Below are 21,866 nucleotides of genomic sequence, written 5' to 3'. Positions count from 1 at the left end.
TTGTTATTACATTGTAGCATTTGGTTACACTAGATTTTGTGTTCTCTCAGACAAGAGTAACTTAATAAATATAAAACATCCATCCCTCCCACACGTTTGGCTTCTAGCAGGTGAGGAGGCTTTTCAAACCTACAGATGCATAAGTGAGACAAACCGATGTGCAGGTAAGTAGGCTATAGCACAGGGAGTGACTGTGTTACTTACTAGGACAGTATATTTTCAACAAAAGGACCAAACGGTCACATAATTTAGTGCATGAGCATGACACGAAACTGCTGTGGAGCGTGAGAAGCGAGTTCCCGTTTTGAGCATCCGCCACCTACTCTGCACAACAGATGACACGAAACAAATTATGTTCAGCGAAAATTGCAATGAAGATCGCGGTGCATGTTTTGCAAGTAGGCCTGTAGGCTATTCAGTGTTATTTATAAAACAATTTTTTTTTGCCCCCATAATTTGAATTTAGGGGTATTTTTGCCCAGAGCCCCCTTTAATTTCCAACCTTTGATGGAGAGATGGAGATGGGAGATGTAACAGGTGTTTAAGTGACTCCCTTCAACATGCAGCTGGTACACAAAGCCTTTTTGCTTTTTCTGCCTTTTAGTTTTATTTATTTTTTTCAAATGTGCTGCATTATGACTAATGATGGAGCTCCAAGATATGAAAGGCTTAAAAACTATAAATCGCTCCCATGTCATGCTTGCAATGTTAACAGCTTTGTTAATTATTAACAGGAGCGATGGTTTTTTGTCGCTCGCTAACGGAGATGCAGTATAATGGCATTTCCATGTCGAATTAACAGGTTTAGAAAAGTTTATACATCTGTAACATCTTAAGTTCAGTCGACAAAGCACTCACTAACTGCGCGCGCTTACGCTATATTCAACAAGCGCTCAACACGCTGCTGACAGCTGCATGAGAGACCGAGAGAGAGGGATTTACTTGCGCATCTTCTGGAGTTACAGTTTGATACAAAAAACTATTTATTGATTTAATTTGTTCATCCGAATCTATTGGTTTAATAATTTGCAGCTACACTTTAAAGTGGGAATTTCCCACGCTATGAATGTGGAGCTTGCAGGAATTAATAAATTGTGTGCTATATTCGCAATCCTGTGCCGAATTTTAGGCCCTGTGGTAATTACTGATCCATTACATTTAATATTTTTGCTTTCATCACCTTTTATGTTTATCTATCTTCAGTTAAAAGTTCCGTTAAAAATGTCTGCCAGGGACATTTCTGAAACTCAGTTGATGTTGGAATTGGAATAAGCATATTGGGAGAGAGAGAATCCTGATTGATATATCATTTTAGTGACACAGACAAGTTGTCTTACTGCTTTTTATAAAATGTTTATAAAATAAAAATGATACATATTAAGAGCACACTTTATTTTAAGCAAATTCTGTCATGCTTTTAGAAGATTTAGTCCCTGGTATGTAAACTAAGGTTAATACATTACTTCATGATTTAATCACTTTCTTCTTTGTTTCTTTAATACAAAGATATATATTACTCAACCTGCAGTGTTGTGTTCACAATGCATGCCAACCGTGTGGAAATAAAGCTAACTAAACTCACAGCACCTCCCGAGATGATTGGAGATAATTTGCCACATTCTCATAGACGTCATTATATTTACAAACTAATGAATGAATGAATGAAACAGAGAAAAAGAGTGAAAACTCTTTACATGCACTTGTTCCACGAGACAGGCTTGCACTGCACGCCTCTGAACTAAAAGCGAATCAGACACGAGCATTGACGGCTTTACTTTTGTCTGTTTTAAAAATATAATAAAGAATCCTTTATTTTTTTTTTGGTCACATATTATACACACAGATTTTTTGCATATATACAGTGAAATGTATTAGTTTTCACATATCCCAGCTAAGCTGGGGTCAGAGTGCAGGGTCAGCCATGATACGGCGCCCCTGGAGCAGATAGGGTTAAGGGCCTTGCTCAAGGGCCCAACAGTGTCATCTTAGTGGTGCTGGGGCTTGAACCCCCGTCCTTCTGGTCAGTAAACCTGAGCCTCAACCACTGAGCCACCACTGCCCCTAAAGTGTGTTTCTTCAAGCGCGTGTCTTTGTGACTAACAGCATTTCTTGTCTTGTGTCATTAGACATCTTACAGTTGGCCCACCTGTTGCGGGGCAGATGAGCAAAACTGCCCGAATTAAATACATATGGATGAATGGTGGTGGGTGCTAGTTTCACACCCTGCCACTGTTTAATATATTTGGCAACTTCTCAGATCCATAGTTTTGCCATTTCCCAATATTGTCTATCATCGTCTGTTTGCAATCAGCATCGGGATCTTAGTAAGACATTGTCGATATTTATTACATCGTCCTATCGCCTAGCCCTACTATACAGTAGCTGGTGTATAGCAGATTTACAATCATAACTTGGTTATGTATTCCAGCAGCCTGCATTTTAAATGCAGGAAAACCTTCAACTGGGTTTAAATATTGTAGTCAAATTTGGAAGCGACTCACTGCCTGGCTGTGTCATTACTGAAAGGTTTATTTTAGATGTGTAAATCCACAGCTAGTGTTTCCCCTACTTCTGCAAGATTAGGTTCAATGAGAGAGAAATGTATGATCTTGAACAGAAGACCAGTCAATAAAGAGATCACCTTAGCTCAGATCTGAAACAATCAAAATCACAGCGATCTGTGGTCAGCTACATACAGCTTTTACTAGTCTAAAACCTCTTCCTGCTTGCCAGTGTGGTTAAATGTCACTTTCAAGGGCCGTTTTAGAGGCAGCCAGACATGGGCATGTTTATCTGACCTCTATTGATAGAAATAGAAATGGTAGGTTATGAAGCCAAGAGTCCAGCATGGATAAAGATCTCATGCACATGCTTGCATAAGACACAGTGTCTTGTGTCTGACTATTAGGAGGTTAAACCTTACCAGTTAACTCCTTTTCTACACTAAAAGAATTAGGAACCAGCTACAAGTCTTGCAGATGCAGCAAAAATTCAGTTTCATGTTTCAAAATGGTCTACAATATTACAGGTCTATTTTTACATAAATATAAATGTCATGAATAAAGTTTACCAAAAATTGAACATTCAAACAAGAACTGATGACATTTGACAATAATAATATCAAATCCTGGTCCGACTCTTATTTTAATGAACTTCAATGAGATTTGAGAATTGGTCTTGTGGAATCACATTTCTATAGCTACATTTTTGCAAACAGATGTTTATGTGGTGTGTTGTTTGCAATTTGGCAAAATAAATTGCTACAACACACAACTGACTTTCACACAAATCACAAGATTATCAGTACGTAAACATGTACTTTTCGCCCTGTTCCTCACACAATGCTGTCTTGTGATTTCAAAATACTTTTATTATTGTGCTTTACTTGTAAATTAATTCATTTTAATGTTTGCATTACATAACCAACTACAAGCTTGTTAGAGTGCGAAATAAATTACACGGGAGCTCAACTGCAATGCAAAGGACCGGGGTACGAATCGTGAGCCAAAAGTGTCATAGAAGCACCACAATATGACGTAATTGTTACATTTGCTTTTAATAACACTATCTGTAAGGTTTAGGTTTAAGGTTTATGGTAGGATGGTCATTTTAAAACTCGATAGAGCAGTAACATTCAAATCCTCATCTGTTTTTGAGTGCATTTAATTCTCTTTTAATGCCAGACAGTGGACATTTCATCTAAAAAATGATTTTTTCATTCCATACTCATAATGAACCATGTGATATTTTGCAAAAATGTTGCTACATAATTTTCATGAGATCGACTGGAGATTTGAAACCTATGCCTGAGGGGACGATTTTTTGAATAAATATCAACTTACATTTTGTTCTGTTCCTCACACAATGCTATTATATGGCTGCCGAAGATTTTGAGACTTGTGCACTTCACACTTTTATCATACTTTGGTGGGGGTTTTTTTGTCCGTTATAGAGCTTGACAGTGTCCTTTCCCATAGTTTTTTATTGAATGGAAGTATAGCTTCTGGTTTTACTTGTAGTTATTATGGGAATGTAATTCGGTGAACAAGAAACTAAAATGACGACTAAATCCATAAGCTCATGTCGTGTAGATTTAAAAGTCTCACAGCACAGCTATAGATGTGATCCCAGCAGACAGAAGAATTCATTTCTATGCTGGTCATGTGCATCTGGTCCCATGACTGCAGTGTCTGTGTGTAGTATGAAGCCTGCTGTCCTCAGATCGACCAGATGGCATTTACACACACACACACACACACACACACACACACACACACACACACACACACACACACACACACACACACACACACACACATATATGTTGTGTTTCCATGTTTTATGGGGACTTTCCATAGACATAATGGTTTTTATACTGTACAAACTTTATATTCTATCCCCTAAACCTAACCCTACCCCTAAACCTAACCCTCACAGAAAACTTTCTGCATTTTTACATTTTCAAAAAACATAATTTAGTATGATTTATAAGCTGTTTTCCTCATGGGGACCGACAAAATGTCCCCACAAGGTCAAACATTTCGGGTTTTACTATCCTTATGGGGACATTTGGTCCCCACAAAGTGATAAATACACGCTCACACACACACACACACACACACACACACACACACACACACACACACACACACACACACACACACACACACACACAGAATTTTAACTGCAGCTTTCTACTCTACTGAGTGGCCGGACTTGTAATGAATCCAATTACTGCCCACTCAGTCAAGCTCTTGTATAGTCATACTAGTGCCAATTTAGCCTCCTGATTCAATTAAAGTCTCAGGAAAGCCCTCAGACCTGAGGTGAAGCTGCAAATATTTACTGCACATTAAGAACATGCTCTCAGAGCACAAACATGTGCACATACATCATTTAGCAAGAAACTGCTGTATCTTAAGTTAAGCTAGAAACAGGCACATGACAACATCATGATCTATTGCTTATGCCGTTTTGTGTTTTTAAGATTTGGAAAAAGACATTATATATATATATATATATATATATATATATATATATATATATATATAAAGCTACAAATAAGTAAGGCATTATTTGGTGGCATAGTCAAGTGATGCTTCAAAGTTGTTTGTGTTCCCTTTGAGATGCCAAGCATGGCATTCTTGATTATTTTGTAATACCTGCCTTTAATAATGCCTGTATCATTGGTTAACCCAAATATGTTGCATCCCCTTACAGACATTCAAGCCTCTGGTGGGGAAGACTGTGCTTGGATCAACCACCGCAATTGAGTTCTTCTCTGACAGACAGCTGGACTTCCTGACAGATGAAAGGGCCTATCAGCCCTATCAGGTGAGTCTCATCTGTGTTGTTTGCATTTGCTATCTCTCTCACGTAGTGTCTGTGCAATGTTCAGAGAGTGAGAGTTGCCTCTTTACATTAGTCTGTGTTTTCACTGAGCTGAAAATTGTCCTCTGTTCATTCCTTTAAAATTCCTGATCTAAAGGCTGAAATATAATTCTGCGTCGAACCTAGGGCATGCTCTCTATTCAGTGGCTGAAGTGGTTGTTTATTTGTTTTGCTCCGTAATCGTGTGTCTGACTTAAGAAATATATATTTTTACTGTCAGTAATACGGTTAAAACATCTTACAGATAAGAAAGTTCTGAACAAAGGCAATACAACAAGCATTGTGCTTGTGACTTCATGAAATATAAACAGAATATAAAACAGCAGATGCTCCTGATTAAAATAAGCCCTAATACAATGTGATATGATGTGTACATCTACAAATAATCTTGGGGGAAATGCAAAGCTATTCACAGTTGTTTTGGTCTGCATAGGTAAATGTTTTGAGAGGTACGAAACACCGGAACAGCCCTAGCTATGTGGAGCATTCAGTATAGGTTCGACGTAGGGCTGCTAGTGTAACCTTGAATGCACAGAACTGCCGCTCACTGAATGTTTTTTATTTTTGGCCCCATTCAGAGTAAATTCTACAGGCTGTTTTGCGTGACAATCACTGGAGATCAGCAGTTACAGAAATACTCAAACCAGCCCATCTAGCACCAACAATCATCCATGTGATTATTTAATCAGCCAATCGTGTGGCAGCAGTACAGTGCATAAAATACTGCAGATACGGGTTAGGAGCTTCAGTTAATGTTCACATCAACCATCAGAATGGGGGAAAAATTTGATCTCAGTGATTTGGACCGTGGCATGATTTTTGGTGTCAGATGGGCTGACTTGAGTATTCCTGTAACTGCTGATCTCCTGGGATTATCACGCAGAACAGTCTGTAGAATTTACTCTGAATGGGGCCAAAAATAAAAAAACATCCAGTGAGTGGCAGTTCTGTGGATGGAAATTCCTTGTTGACGAGAGAGGTCAACACAAAATTGCTAGAGTGGTTCAAACTGACAAAGTCTACGGTAACTCAGATAACCACTCTGTAAAATTGTGGTGAAAAGGATATCATCTCAGAATGCTATTCTGAGATGCGTGTTTGTGCTGATTTGGCAGCACGAGGGGGACCTACACAATATAAGGCAGGTGGTTTTAATGTTGTGGCTGATCGGTGTGTGTATGTATGTATGTGTGTGTGTATATATGTGTGTATATATTATTTTTTTATTTTTTTTATTTACCAGGGACAATGCACATTAACCAACATTTCAATTTTACACTTCAATGTAAATGTACCAGAGTTAGCTAATAAACTAATTTTCATCCGTAGTCCCTAGGCAGGTTACAACAAATCAGTGCCCACTATCCTCAGTACAGTGCTTCAGCAAGTACACACACACACACACATACACACACACACACACACACACACACACACACACACACACACTGTTGTGTTTCCATGTTTTATGGGGACTTTCCATAGACATAATGGTTTTTATACTGTACAAACTTTATATTCCATCCCCTAAACCTAACCCTACCCCTAAACCTAACCCTCACAGAAAACTTTCTGCATTTTTACATTTTCAAAAAACATAATTTAGTATGATTTATAAGCTGTTTTCCTCATGGGGACCGACAAAATGTCCCCACAAGGTCAAACATTTCGGGTTTTACTATCCTTATGGGGACATTTGGTCCCCACAATGTGATAAATACACGCTCACACACACACACACACACACACACACACACACACACACACACACACATATATATATGTGTGTGTATATATATATATATATACTAATGAGTGCTTTCCCACCCATTTTACACTAATGGATTCTGCTGAAAGGATGTACTTGTATATACAAGATGGTCAGCTACATGACTTCACCTCTATGGGTGCTTCAAGCTCCTAGTGCTAATAATGACAATGAACAGCCTCTCCTATTGTTCTGTGCTAAACAGCTCTCGTAAACAGCTTAATTAATCTAGCTTAGATAAAACACACAGTGACAGTGAGCGCTCTAAAAACAAACACATATGACAGATGGTAGGAGATGCTCTCCACTGATGGATTCATATTCATGACATGTTTTATCCCCAGTGTTGCCGGCTCACCTCCATCCTGCACAACGGATAATGAAAAGCCATCTGCCTGCAAATTATTGCCTGCTCTCTCTCCCTGAACCCGAACCTTGTGCGATACTGGGCGTAGTGTGTTCTGATATTGTATTTCTGAGGAAAATAATGACTCTGATCCTTGTTTTTGCGATTGCTACACACCATAGCACTGTTTACTGTGTGCAAACTGAGAAGTTACATTACAGTAGGTCATCTGGTCTAATCTTGTTTAGATGAGCTATGAGATTGCTTGTGGTTAATCTCTGATGAAGAGTAAAAATGAAAATAAATGCTTGCATTTTATAGGTTTATAATAAATGTAGGTTTTATAATAAATGTATCAAATTGAGCATGATTCAAATTGATCATGATTGAATAGAGGATGAGTAGACAAGCACCGTCCCAAAACCTAGTGAGCTGCCTACCTAGACAATGTTTTTTTATTAAAATATTTTTTATAGATGTTATGGTTGCGAATGTGATACAAAGTCTGTTTAAATAATAGGTGGCAAAATTAGGCTGTCTTAGATACCAGAATTGGATGAACTCTTACGGCAATATAACATATAGACCTAACCTTCACAGATAAGGCAATCTCAGCATTGCAACAACCTTTCATCCAGAAATTCATCCAGTATGATGTAGTCAAGAGTAATGACCAAAACACTTAATACTGTGTGCAAACTACCTTATTTTTCGGAAATAAAGTCACACCTCACTATGAGTTTCACCGCATCAAAATTGAAAAAAAGACAAAAAAAAAAAACACATATCTCTGTATTAGTCACACTGACGGGTTGCATGCGGCAGGCACGAGGACCCGGGAGCAGCCGCCCAACTCCCATTCTAATCAATATCGAATTTAATCGAAATCGGAATTGAATCGAGAGCTTGTGGATTGGAATCAAATCGAAATGGGAAATCTGTATCAATACCCAGCCCTACTCTAGTCATCGGTTCAGATGTCAAACGCGCTCCATGAAGATTACAGTACCTCAGATTCTAACATAGTTTTACAGTGTTTTTGGGCTTGTTTTAAACGGGAGAATGTTTTTGAAGTAAACGTGTGTAACGGTTTCTCATATTCGTTTTGTGTTTCATGAAAGAAATTTTACAAGTAAGCCACATCTGTTTATATCATCTGTAACTCTATGCTGTGCAAAAAATAAACCGCTTTTAGTCTGTCAGTAAAACAATATAACTGTTGTGTTCTATTAATTCATTATCATTAATATTTCTGATATTTGCAACCCTCTTTGCAATGTATTAATTATCCGGTTCACTGACTAAATGTTTTTTCTATGAGTGTGATGAAACATAATTTTATGGGCATGTGAGGAGTTGACAGCGGTCTAGAGTTTGTTAGAACAATAATGTTTTGATGGACAAAATATTTTAACTGGTTGCAGGACAGTATTTTGTGGAGGCAAAATATTCTGAACTGGCAACTTTAAAACACTTCTGCCCTTTCTATGACTGATGTTTTCATCTGTTTTGATGCATGTATGTTTGACCAGCAGGCATCAGGTACATATTAATTATGTATACTTATGTCGCTTCGGACTAGAAGTCACAGGATCTTTCAGATGATTAAAAAAACTTGACTTATATTCCCCAAAATACGGTATTAGTATTTAAAAAAAGAAAAAAGATGAAAAAGTTTCACCCATTTTTAGTTTGTGCTATGTGTTAGCAACAAGCTAACATCAAACTTTATTGGAATCAACAGTCAGTACATTCACATGCCTTCTGTTTCCGTTTGTCCTACGAAGACCGTCTCGTTTAAATGAGATTTGTTTAAACGAGGAGGCTCAGTATACTGCAGACGCGTTCTACCTAGCACACAGCCATCCAAAACGAGACACAGATTGTGTTGTTTAGCTTGCTGAAGTGTGTTGAGCTGACAGCCTTTGCTTGCTCACATCCTGTCCTGGCCTCTGCTCTCCTTCCCAGATTGTTTTCACAGTGCAGCCCGATCAAGGGATTCGTTGAGGAGTAGGGAACAGGAGTCCAGGAATCTGTTTGACATATTCACAGCAAATGAGGTTCTTTGTGGGAGGCCTGCCGGAAAGAGAGAGAGAAACATTAAAGAAATAGTTCACCCAAAAATGAAAATTATCTCATTTACTCAACCTCATACCATCTGAAATGTGTGGGACATTCTCTCTTCAGTAGAACACAAACGAAGATTTTGAAAATATCTTGGCTCTCTAGGTCCACACAATGCAAGTGAATGGTGATCAGAACTTTGTAGCTCCAAAAATCATATAAAGAAAACACAAAAATAAACCATCTGATGTTTTTTTGTTTGTTTGTTTTTTGACTCTCTTGGAACACATTCAATATATCTAGGCCTATTTTAAAAACTTTTATCCAATCAGTTGTTATCAGCCTCTTCTACTGAAGAAATTACTGATGTGTAGATGCCTCCAGTTGGTTGCAGTAATGGACTCTCTGCAAAAACGCCACCTGTCCCATAAAGAATTGTATGCGTGTGTGACTGGAATACAATTTGCCATTCACGTACCATTCAACAAAAAGAACACGCATCACTCGACACTCACTATATGGTTTTCATGAAGAAACATAGAGTACATCACACACATGCACAGGCACCCTCCTCCATAGGCTTGCACACACATATTCGCACACATACGTTTGCTGTTTCAGCATGCAAAGTTATACACAAGATTGCATTACTTCCAGAAACCTAATCTGCATCTTACAGAATTACTCACTGGAATATATAAATGACCTCAGTAACACGCCGCTTTCCTATATGAAAGACAATCAGCACACACACACTTTTTATACCCCAGCAAAAATCGTTTTTCACACACGTCACGTATGTAGTATTGCCATAGCAACAGGAGTGCACACGATGTCTGCTCCTCAACAAAAGCTTTTACGTGCCGCTGGGCTGTTTCTATACCCGATTCTGCTTTTTCCCACCACCATCACGTTTAATTGCTCTTGATATTTACGCGCATTACCATTAATGCTATAATGACTGTATTATAGTGTCTGTCTTTTTGTCATTCCGGCTTTCCACAAAACAATCCATCTACTGAATGCGTCATATCGTTGAAAAGCATTTGAAGAGCACTGGATGGAACATGGTGTCTCTGAACACTCATATGCTGTTTACACCTCTGACTGAAGCAAGCATTGTGTCAGCTACCCACGGTGCCCACTGCCATGGCAACACTCCTAAGCACCACCAGCATGTCACTCTCCCATCTTTTCATCCAAACAACATGATTTTATTAATATCAGTCCATTTTCGTGCACACTGAGAGAGGTGCGGTATCATTACTTCCATCAAAGCATGTTTGTCATTTGAAGCAGCATTTTTTGTGTCAGGCCTCAGTATAGTCTGAGGTGTTTTTGAGATTGTCTGAGCATGGATAGTTTTGTCTCTAACAAGCTGCGCAATTTGAGGTATCATTCAAGTCTGTAGCGCATCTGGTATGGGTTGAGTTACACACCAAATTTTAATGCTTGGGATTTGGTATTTATAGGTTATTTATAGGTTATAGCAATATAAATATTGATTATTGCCTTAACAAACACCACTAATTAAAGGAGGAAATCATTTGTAGAGGTTGGAATCACAAGGTAACTGGCAATACGATATTGGAGTATATCGATATTTAGGTCATGATGCGATTTACAAAATACATTATTAAATTAAGATAAAATTGCCTGAAATATTTTGAATATGATTTTTTTGTGAACATAAACTGTACTGACCTTAAATAAGTTTTTTTCCACATTGTGTGTTGACCTGGAATGCTTTTTATTCTCTTTTTGTGTCCACATTATTTGTAATAGAATGTAACATTACTCAGTCAATTTAAATATTATTTTAATTAGAATATATTGTTATAGTATTAATAATAATAACAATAATATATTTATATTATACTTTAAAACCCTCTAGTTGTTTTTTTTTTTTGTGGAACACTGCAGGAAGAACTTTATGTGTGTCAACAACAGAGCAGCGCTCATTCACTGAAACGTGCTGCGCATGCCGACTGTATTTTTCCCTTTAAACGCATCCTTTTGCAATTCAAAAAACTACTCTATGGCTTCAAGAGAATATAATTGGAATATAATGTATGAGTCATATGGACTACTTTAATGGTGCTTTTATGCTTTTTTTTACTGTCAAATTGGAACTTGACTGTAACGACCATGGCACACAACTCTCAATATCGATGCACTGGAAAACACGCTAATGACCAAAAGAGTGATCACCTCACTTCTGGGCATGTGAACGTTAATGTTCAACATAAACAATTATTTTTTTTCTGGTTCTTTTTGACTTGTTTGGACATAAAAATGACAAACCAAAATGTTGCCAAACCCTGGATTTAAAAGAGGAAGGCGGATTTTGAATAGTCTCCGACACATTCATGCTGTCACCAAATTTTCCGTGTTGTGGGTGATGTCAAAAGAGTCACATTCTGTCTCAGTGGTAAAGCATGATAGCTGCGCCATCTATGGGACTGTCATTAAAGTTGAAATATTTTTCAATTATATAAATTTCTGGCATGTGAATTTCAATACAATATTGTTAGGAAAACTATTGCAATACTGTAAAATATAGATTTTTCCACCACCTGTAATAATTTGATCTGGTAAGGAACGAGAGGAGATTCATTTAGGCGTCTTTGCTGTGCATGTTGTGTAAATTGTTCTGCCAAGCCTTGACACGTGTGCTGGGCTCTGGAGTCATGGGTCTCCAGAGAACAGGCAGCAACATAAATGCAAGAGATTTGCTCTTCAGAGAGGAACAGAACAGGGACATGTCTGCCCTTGTAAGCCAAAGATGGAGGAAAAGAGCAATGGAGAGAGTCAAATGAAGGAGGTAGAGGAATGATAATAGGAGCACTCAGTCATGTGGAGCGGTACAGTAATGGGACTCCATTCATTCTTAATGAACACATTGTTAATTTCACTGATGTACAGTAACCGTCTTAGCTGCCACCTCTGACTAGACATATTGATAATAACTTTGCAGATAAGAGAATTTCTTTATAATGTCACGTAAGCCCTCATTTTCATAAAACTGCTTCTCCAACAATATAAACCTTATAAACAGCCATTTCTCAATGTTTGTAACAGTAGATGAAAAATACCCAGATGACCAACTGCATTCAGTGAGATTCTGAAGTGCTCACCCACTGAACACTTTACTGACTCATAATACTATGCATGTCAGCTGCAGAGAAGTCACATTCAATATGCTTTGAATATGCTTTATGCAATATGCTTTTGAATTTAAATCTAAAAAGAAAAAGATGAAGAACTGCGAATCGAGTGACTCTTTTCAACTTCATGCTATATATATACCAAGAAAATTGTTCCTTGTAGTTGAATTCTACTTGTTAAACAAAATCAGAATCAATTATTTTTGCAGTTATTGTTACACGTCATAGATACAGGTCACATGACAATGCCCACTTTTCATGAAGAAGTATGTCTGGGAATGTGTTCATACTGCTCGCCTGCATACCTAAACAACGTGTTTTGTTAATGGCCTAGAAGTTTGTTGTTAATCAAAAGCAATACTCTGGCAACATATGGATTTGGATACAGTTTGATGTTGCCACAGAGCAGCTGTCGAACAAAGAGAGGTGACTTGTCGTGGTATGTTTGCAGAACATAGAGACAGGCTGGAAAAACAGTACGAACGCCACACCCAGCTCTATTCCCAGGCTTCAGGACAGAGAGCGAGAGAGGGGAAGGAAGCTTGTTTCATCTGGGTCAGAGTTTAGATCTGGAAGCACTTTCCTATTCCCCCAGCACTGAGCACCACCCTGCCTTCTCTGTGTCTTCTAGCACAGAGCCAAGTGGAAAATCCTGGAACATATTGCTGTTAAAGTGATGGATGGCAGTCTGGTGCGGAATAGGGTGGGGGGATGGAAAGAAAAGTGCATCTGCTCCGTCCTTCATGAGGGGGTGTGTGCAGAGGAGAAGAAGATGAGATTACAGCTGAAGTCCTGCTGTGGGTGCTCCATCAGACTATTGGAATGAGAACATTCTTGGTTGGCATTTAAATTCCATTGTCCTTAATCACAAAATGTTTCTAATTCTGAGCTGCCTTGCTTTCCTGCTAACGTGCATCTAGGGTTTGGAATTTATTCATATTCAGAACCAGTTCAATTAAAAAAAAATATTAAAACCCTGAATTATTTTCATACTGTTTGGTTCTGTAAACAGCCACCCCACACAATTAAGTTATTCTTGAGTTTTGAGCTTACAGTCTGAATAGAATGTGATGAATAAATTGTGGGCTGTTCGAAGACAAAGGAGCATGACCAGTGTTGGTCGAAAATAATTGTAGAACTCATGAGTTATCATTTTGAATTAGTTAAACAACTCTGAAATGTTGAGCGTGTTTACATACACATTCTTAAACTATTATGTTTCATAAGCCAACAGTGTGTAAATTCATGTTAACACCTTAAACAACTTTCCTTTTTTTGGCAAGGTCATAAACAGTTTAAGCAAAAACAATCAACACAGGTAGATTTTTGCCCACTACCCCTATTTCACATTGTATGTAAACACCTTTACAGGCATCTGTACCGGCTATACTTATACAAAGTGTTTTTTGTTTTTGCTTTAATTTTATTTATATGCTATTTGTTTTTTTTAAATAGCGATCAGCATATTAGTGTGCATGTAAACACACTCTTCCAACTTAAAAATTTTGAATACTGTGATGTATTGAGCATTTTTTTTAATTATTTTGCTGATTTAAATGTATCAACAAGGTAACATTATCCAGCTGGCTAACATGAATGTTTTGTCAAAATTGTGATTTGTGATAGTCTTCAAGATATCTGAAAATTTGGTAAAACACAACAAAACAATAAGGTAATCGAAAAATGTTTGCATTGTGTATCATTGATTTCCTTGAGTTTAATGAAAAATATAAATATTATTCCTGGAACATATACAAACAATAATACAATTACTGACTGGTTGTTCAAATGACAACTTGTAGTTGTAGAGTTTTTCCATTCAGAGTTTTATTATAATAAATGGTACTTTTAAAAACACATTAAGTGTCACAAAAAATAGTATTTTTTATTTATTAATTATTTTTGTTTCCTGCTGAGAACCATGGAGTGCGTACTCCGTGTAGGGAAGGAGGTATTGCCCCAAGTGAAGGAGTTCAAGTACCTCGGGGTCTTGTTCATGAGTGAGGGGACAATGGAGCGGGAGGTTGGCAGGAGAATCTGGGCAGCGGGGGCGGTATTGCACTCGCTCTATCGCACCATTGTCACAAAAAGAGAGCTGAGCCGGAAGGCAAAGCTCTCAATCTACCGGTTAATTTTCGTTCCTACCCTTACCTATGGTCATGAAGGCTGGGTCATGACCGAAAGAACTAGGTCGCGAGTACAAGCGGCCGAAATGGGCTTCCTCAGAAGGGTGGCGGGCTTCTCCCTTAGAGATAGGGTGAGGAGCTCAACCATCTGTGAGGAGCTCGGAGTAGAGCCGCTGCTCCTTTGCGTCGAAAGGAGTCAGTTGAGGTGGTTTGGGCATCTGGTAAGGTTGCCCCCTGGGCGCCTCCCTAGGGAGGTGTTTCAGGCATGTCCAGCTGGGAGGAGGCCTCGGGGAAGACCCAGGACTAGGTGGAGAGATTACATCTCCACACTGGCCTGGGAACGCCTCGGGGTCCCCCAGTCAGAGCTGGTTAATGTGGCTCAGGATAGGGAAGTTTGGGGCCCCCTGCTGGAGCTGCTGCCCCCATGACCCGACTTCGGATAAGCGGTTGAAGATGGATGGATGGATGGATGGAAGTATATTTGTTAAGTTAGGACCAGTTATTTGAGTACTAATAAAAGATGAATGATATTGCTGAAGAACCAGAAGTGTATTGAAATCAGAATAGTAAAATTTCTTGCTATGTACAGCCGTGGCCAAATGTATTGGCAGTGACATAAATTTTGTGTTTTTGCTAAGTTTGCTACTTCGGTATTTGTGATTATTTTTTCACATGTTTCTACGGTATACTGGAAAACAATGATAAGCATTTCATACGTTTTAAAGGCTTTTGTTGTCAAAAACATTAAATATATGCAAAGAGTCAATATTTACAGTGTTGCCCCTTGTTCTTCATAACCTCTGCAATTCTCTCAGGCATGCTGGATATCAGCTTCTGGGCCAAATCCTGACTGATGGTGATCCATTCTTGCCTTATTAGTGCTCGGAGTTGATCACAATTTATGGTCTTCTGCTTGTCCACTCACCTTTTTAGGATTGACCATAGGTTCTCTTTGGGATTAAGATCCGGGGAGTTGCCTGGCCACAGATCCAAAATTTCAATGTAATGATCTCTGAGCCACTTCATTATCACTCTTGCCTTGTTACATGGTGCTCCATTATGCTGGAAAATGCACAGATCATCACCAAATTGCTCCTGGATTGTTGGGAGAAGTTGCTTTTGCAGGATGCTTCACTGTTGTCACGACACAGGAATCATGGTGGCATTCACCTTTTCTTCTCAGGACTATGGATTTTCCAGATGTCCCAAACAGTTTGAAGGGGGCTTCATCAGAGAAAATATCTTTGCACCAGTCTCCTGCTGTCCAATCCTTGTACTTCCTGCAGAATTTCAATCTGTCCTCGATATTTTTCTTGGAGAGAAGTGGCTTCTTTGCTGACCTTCTTGACACCAGGCCATTGTCCAAAGGTTTTCACCTCACTGTGCGTGCAGATGCACTCGCACCAACCTGCTGCCAATATTGAGCAAGCTCTGCACTGGTGGCGACACGATTCCGTAGCTGACTCCTCAGGAGGAGATGGTCCTGGCTCTTGCTGGACACTCTGGGATATCCTGAAGCCTTCTTCACTGCAGTTGAACCTCTGTCCTTGATGACTGTGTCCTATCTGTCATGTTTGCCTTTCTGTTGTTGTGTTGAGGGATGTTTGGGGAAACCGGGCTGTCCTAACAGATTCAATTTTTGGACACCACAGAGAGAGAAAGTGCCCAATGCAACCTGCAGGCCAATAAATAAATCATCTCTCCTGCTAGCCTCTCATGCAAAAATAGAATCGATAATGAAGGCGTGTGTAGCGTGTGTGAGTAATGCAAAGTTTGTCACTAGGGAAAGGGGGATTTGACAGTTTATTTCAACCCAGGATTAGCTGTGCTGGAGTTGCAACTTCTTTTTAAGGCTACAGCAAAACTTGGTTCTCAAACTACACACACCATCAATCGGATGCAGAAGTTTTCCCCTATGTACTCCTCTTTACTGGTGGAACTCCTGAATCAACATAGATGAACTGATCACAGTGGAGGACTTAAAGAAGTCATGGAAAACATTTTATTGCACTTTTTATAGAAGAGTTTGATACTCTATGTAGACTGTTGAAAACTCATGGAGAAGACCAGGGGATGCTTGGATAAAGTTCAGGAACATTGAAGTCATCAAGTCTGACTTAAGCCGGTCCCACACCGGAAGAGAAGCGATGCCATAAGGTATTGCACACAGAACGCGCCGGGGCGGTGGACAGAGGTAGCAAAACAGAAATATATAACAAAAGTTACATGCATACATTTTTGCACTTCAAGACTGAATAAAGAGATGTCAGTAATTTTGCTGGTTGGTTTATGAAAAAAAAAAAAACACTGCAATCAACATTGACTATGCAATTTCTCTCTATGCAACCCAGACCTATAAAAAAACAAATAATTTTTTTTTCAATTGCCTATAAACAATTTTCTTGGCTTTCTTACCAAGGTACATATTTGATGTACCTTGGTAATGATTTAGGTGGAATATGATGTAATTTAATGGAAAACAAAGTGAGTGGCACAGCAGAAGTTTTAGTAGCCCTTATTGTATTGTATTTTAATGGCCCTAAAAATAGGCTTCATTTTCCTTAATGAAAATGTAATTTCAAAATTTTCACATTAACAGGAACTACAAAGCTTATGCAGATTCACTGCATAAGTGAAAGTATAGTCAAAGTATACTTCAGTTTTCTGTTTGCTGCTACGTCTCAGGCACAGTGTGCGTGATGCAAATTTATTCATCAGTACAGAACTGATGGTATCTTCTCTCTTCTTCTGCATTTGTGAATGCATTAGCTTGCGTATACTTCGAAAGGCTGAGCGCTTGATTGTGCGTGAGATGGAACTACAAACGGAAAACCCAAGTATTCCTGAGCCAGTGCAGAATAAGCTCAGCTGCAACACCAGTTCGTTCAGTAATGGTCATAGTTATATTGTAAATACTATGAACACATTAACATATAACCACCCATATTTACATATCAACAGCTATTCAATATACAGTAACTCAGCCGCCCGCCCTAATGAATGACAGTGTAAACTACACCAGTGCACAGAGATTAGCCAATCATACAGTAAAAAAGGTAATTTACATTTGAAGGTTTTAAAGTTACAGTAGCTTAAATATTGAATAAAAACTAAATTGACGATTTTTTGTGCTAGAAAGAAGGGGTAGATTTATGACCCTTAAAAAGTACCTCCAAAGCTGCTGTCAAGAGAGAATGACGTGCCCTCATTCACATTAGCAAGCATCTGTGAGATATTTTCATATCTCAGTTCATGTCTTCATCAGTCCTGCTGTGCGATTGTGTAAATAACTGAAGCTCCTGTCAGCACTCCCGCCCTTTTTGCACTCCTCATCACCATCAACAATTAATGGAAGTGCTGGGCGGATATTTCTCTCACCCTACCAGACCCTTACACGACCCTTGCGCACGTGGACACTTCACTTCTAGTCTCTTGTGAAGTGGAAATGTAGCCTTCCTGTGGTTGTTTCAGACACTGTTGTGATGTATTGTTATGCTATAACAGGTCAGCAACCTAATCATTGCATATTCAATATTCTAGAAATCATCTGTACCCTGCTATAATAATAATGATATATTATATATTAGCTATATAAAATATCACCTTTTTGTGTCTGGAAACGTCTAATTATGCTAATCTCTGATGGGTTAGATGCTCTTTGCAGTTTGTGGTGATACAATTTTTGGGAAGTGATAATGTAGTTAATGGTGTTTGCTAGTGCTATGAATATGAATGACACCTCAAATCATGTGGCTTTAATGAGAAGTTTCCAATTACACTTACACAAGTGATGGTTGATAAAACAGTTGGAAAAATAACAAACTTATATTGAAGGAGGGACCAGAACCCCATTTAAGAACCAAAATGTGCTAGCAACCACCCAGAACCACCTAGCATCATGGCATGGGTTTTGCATGGGCAAGCACCACTCTCATTTTCTTCAGAAAATATAAACATTTGAGTTGTGACTCTAATTCAAAAATGATCATGGGAATCTTATTTCACCAATATTGATTTGGTCTTTGTGTACTACTAGAGGTCAGGCAAGATATTTTCTCTAACATCAATTAATGAGTGTTTTGCTGGTTGGTTTGGGACTGTGCAGGCGGTGCAAAGGTTGAAGTATCTTCTAGGAAGCCAAACTCTTCACATCATGAGTTGCTTTATTAATCTCTTTCTGTTAGCGTGTGGTTTATTTCTTCATTCAGACATTATATGAAATGCCATTACTGCTCAATGGGTTCATTATTAGTTATGACTTTGTTTGACATCCTTGTTGTTTGGGAAGGGATAAACTGACCTTTTGTTTTTGTTTGTTTGTTTCTTGCAGGATGAGTTGGACAGTTTAAGTCCTGTTCTCAGGGACTATCCACAGCTCCATGAAGAAGTGAAAGCCTGGGTTAAAGACCAAAAGGTTCAGGAAATTTTTATGAAAGGTAAGACAGTCACCGTACCAGTTTTAATCTGAAGGGGTTGTTGTAACAATGAAAATGTAATGGCACAGCATCCGCAATCTATATTTGAGTCCACCTACCTGTTTTTTGTGTTTTTTATTTTTATATTTTCTCCCCAATATGGAATGCCCAATGCGCTCTCGAAGTCCTTTTGGTGGCATAGTGACTCGCCTCAATTCAGGTGGCGGAGGACGAATCTCAGTTGCCTCCACGTCTGAGACCGTCAATCCATGCATCTTATTGAGTGGCTTGTTGTGCGTGTTACCACGTAGATATGGCGCGTGTGGAGGCTTCACGCTATTCTCCACGGCATCCATGCACAACTCACCATGTGCCCCACCGAGAGCGAGAAGCTTATTATAGCGATCATGAGGAGGTTAACCCATGTGACTCTACCCTCCCTAGCAACCGGACCAATCTGGTTGCTTAGGAGACCTGACTGGAGTCACTCAGCATGCCCTGGATTCAAACTCATGACTCCAGGGGTGGTAGTCAGCATCTAATCTCACTGAGATACCCAGGCCCCTGTTTTTGTGTGTTTTAAAGTCAACATGAAATTAATATTTACCCTATTGACTTATTGTGAACAATTCATTGGTGTATGTTATTATAAAGAAAAACAAATTTCTTGATAGCCGTTCATGTTTTAACTTTCTCCACCTCTGAAACAACTTTCCTTCTCTGTTGTTGTCATTTAAGCCATACAAGGGGTTGTTTTAAATGAACCAAAAGCCAAATAGCTATTTAATCTTTGTTTTAGGCTACTGTTGTAGGTAATGCAGCTTTTCATAGATCTTGCCAATAGTTCACGCAATACTTTAATGTTGGATTAACATGAATATAATATTTCGTATTTAATAGTAAATAACGATTGATTTATTGTAATTAAAAGAGAAAAAAAAAACCTGTTACCTTTGGGACATTACAAAATGTTCTTCAGTGTGAACTTGGGTATTGGTAGTGTTTCAGGTGAGTAGTCCTCCACAATCCACTGCTAACTCGCATTCACATCTGGAACTATTCCAGTATGAAGCGCAAACCTTTCATAATCCAGTGAATTCCACACTGATAAAATCAAGCCATTCATATCGAGTAAAAAAAAATTTTTTTAAATGAACCGTGTGTAAAGATGGTTGACTCACTGTACCTGACTACTAGTTTAGAGGAAGTGGGTTGTGGTGGTCTTGGTTGAAAGTCTTGTTTACAAAGTCCACAACAAAATTCCAGGCCCACAATTAGTGATAAATGTTAAACTTGGCAGTGGACAAGGGGAGAGCGAATGGAAACTGTCTCGAAGCCAATGATTTTGGTGGGGAAACAGAGCACAGAAAGAGAGAAAAGAAGCAGTTTGTGTTTTTTTGTAGACATCGTGGTTTTTGGTGCATGTGTGTGTGTTTGTGTGTGTGTGTGAGAGAGAGAGAGAGAGAAATAGAAAGAGAAAGGGATTCATTTTGGTTCATTGTTGGCACAAGGATTGAGAAGGGTTAGCTGCTCTGGCAGAGCAAATGAGTTCTGTGTTCAAGAGTTTATGGGAATGACCTGCCCTGCTCTAATGAGCTCCAGTTAATTTGGAGACTGTTCAGTGCAGCTATCAGCTAGTGCTCGCCCAAATAATGGACATTAGATCACAAATATGGGGATTGATCTATCATTCCAGATTAAAAGAATCACAGATTTAGCACAGATTTCCTCACAAACCCACATGGACACAAAAATAAATATTTAGCAGAATGTTAATACTGTTGTTTTCCATTACAATGAAAGTGATTAGGGGCAGATGCTATCAAGCTCCAAATAGTGATGTCCAGTTTGTGAACTAATCGTTCTTTTGAACTGGTTCTTTTTAGTGAACAAGTTGAACCAGTTCACCAAATCGGACTGAATAGATTAAAACAGTTTGTGTCTCGAGTCAACACTAATCCACAATTACTTTATCTTAGCCTGACTCTCAGATGTGCCTGACGCTCGAAATGATCTGATAACCGGGAGTAATAATATGGTCCTAGAACTGGTGATATTGGTGATATTTTCTTCACTCTTCTTTACAATGAACCACTCCAACTAGTTCACAAATCAGACTGAACTCTCCAGTCGCAACAGTTCTCGAGTCAACAGTACACTGAACAGAGAATTGCCTTTTTGGAGGTGTACGACATACTGAGAACCGATAGGCAGCTGCTGACATTGAGCATGCATTTGATTAAGGTGCAAAATGTATGTTTCATGTGTATTTTGCTGAACAGCAGAAAGTTTGACAAATAAAACTTTCTGGAAATATGTTTAAGACTTGATTGTAATACTGTTTTATCAACGTATGAAGATGATCCAGTATACAGTTCTCGGGTCAACAGTACACTGATCCTGAGACAGCAGTTCGCGAGTCAACAGAACATAGAGGTGCTTGCAGCAGTTCACGAGTCAACAGTACACTGATCCATGTACAGCAGCTCTGGGGTTGAGGTGGTGATAAGATTGTGAAATGTATCAGTTGAGAGATGTAAATACATTTTACCATTGAATGTTGTGCATGCAGATTATATTTGTATTCTA

The 21,866-nt window shown here is 38.8% G+C and overlaps 1 protein-coding gene across 4 annotated transcripts in view; it reads left to right on the top strand.

Annotated features, from left to right (window-relative positions):
- Positions 1–21,866, top strand: part of LOC127633752 (probable JmjC domain-containing histone demethylation protein 2C) — a 280,588-nt gene that overhangs the window by 180,141 nt on the left and 78,581 nt on the right. For all 4 annotated transcript variants that reach the window (XM_052113033.1, XM_052113032.1, XM_052113031.1 and 1 more), the window contains 2 exons: positions 5,221–5,334; positions 19,193–19,298. In XM_052113033.1, the coding sequence (XP_051968993.1) occupies positions 5,221–5,334; positions 19,193–19,298 (220 nt within the window). The remainder of the gene's footprint in view (positions 1–5,220; positions 5,335–19,192; positions 19,299–21,866) is intronic.

Source organism: Xyrauchen texanus, chromosome 40 (assembly GCF_025860055.1).
Source record: "Xyrauchen texanus isolate HMW12.3.18 chromosome 40, RBS_HiC_50CHRs, whole genome shotgun sequence".
Taxonomy (NCBI): Eukaryota; Metazoa; Chordata; class Actinopteri; order Cypriniformes; family Catostomidae; genus Xyrauchen; species Xyrauchen texanus.
This window is presented reverse-complemented; position numbering and strand designations above follow the sequence as displayed.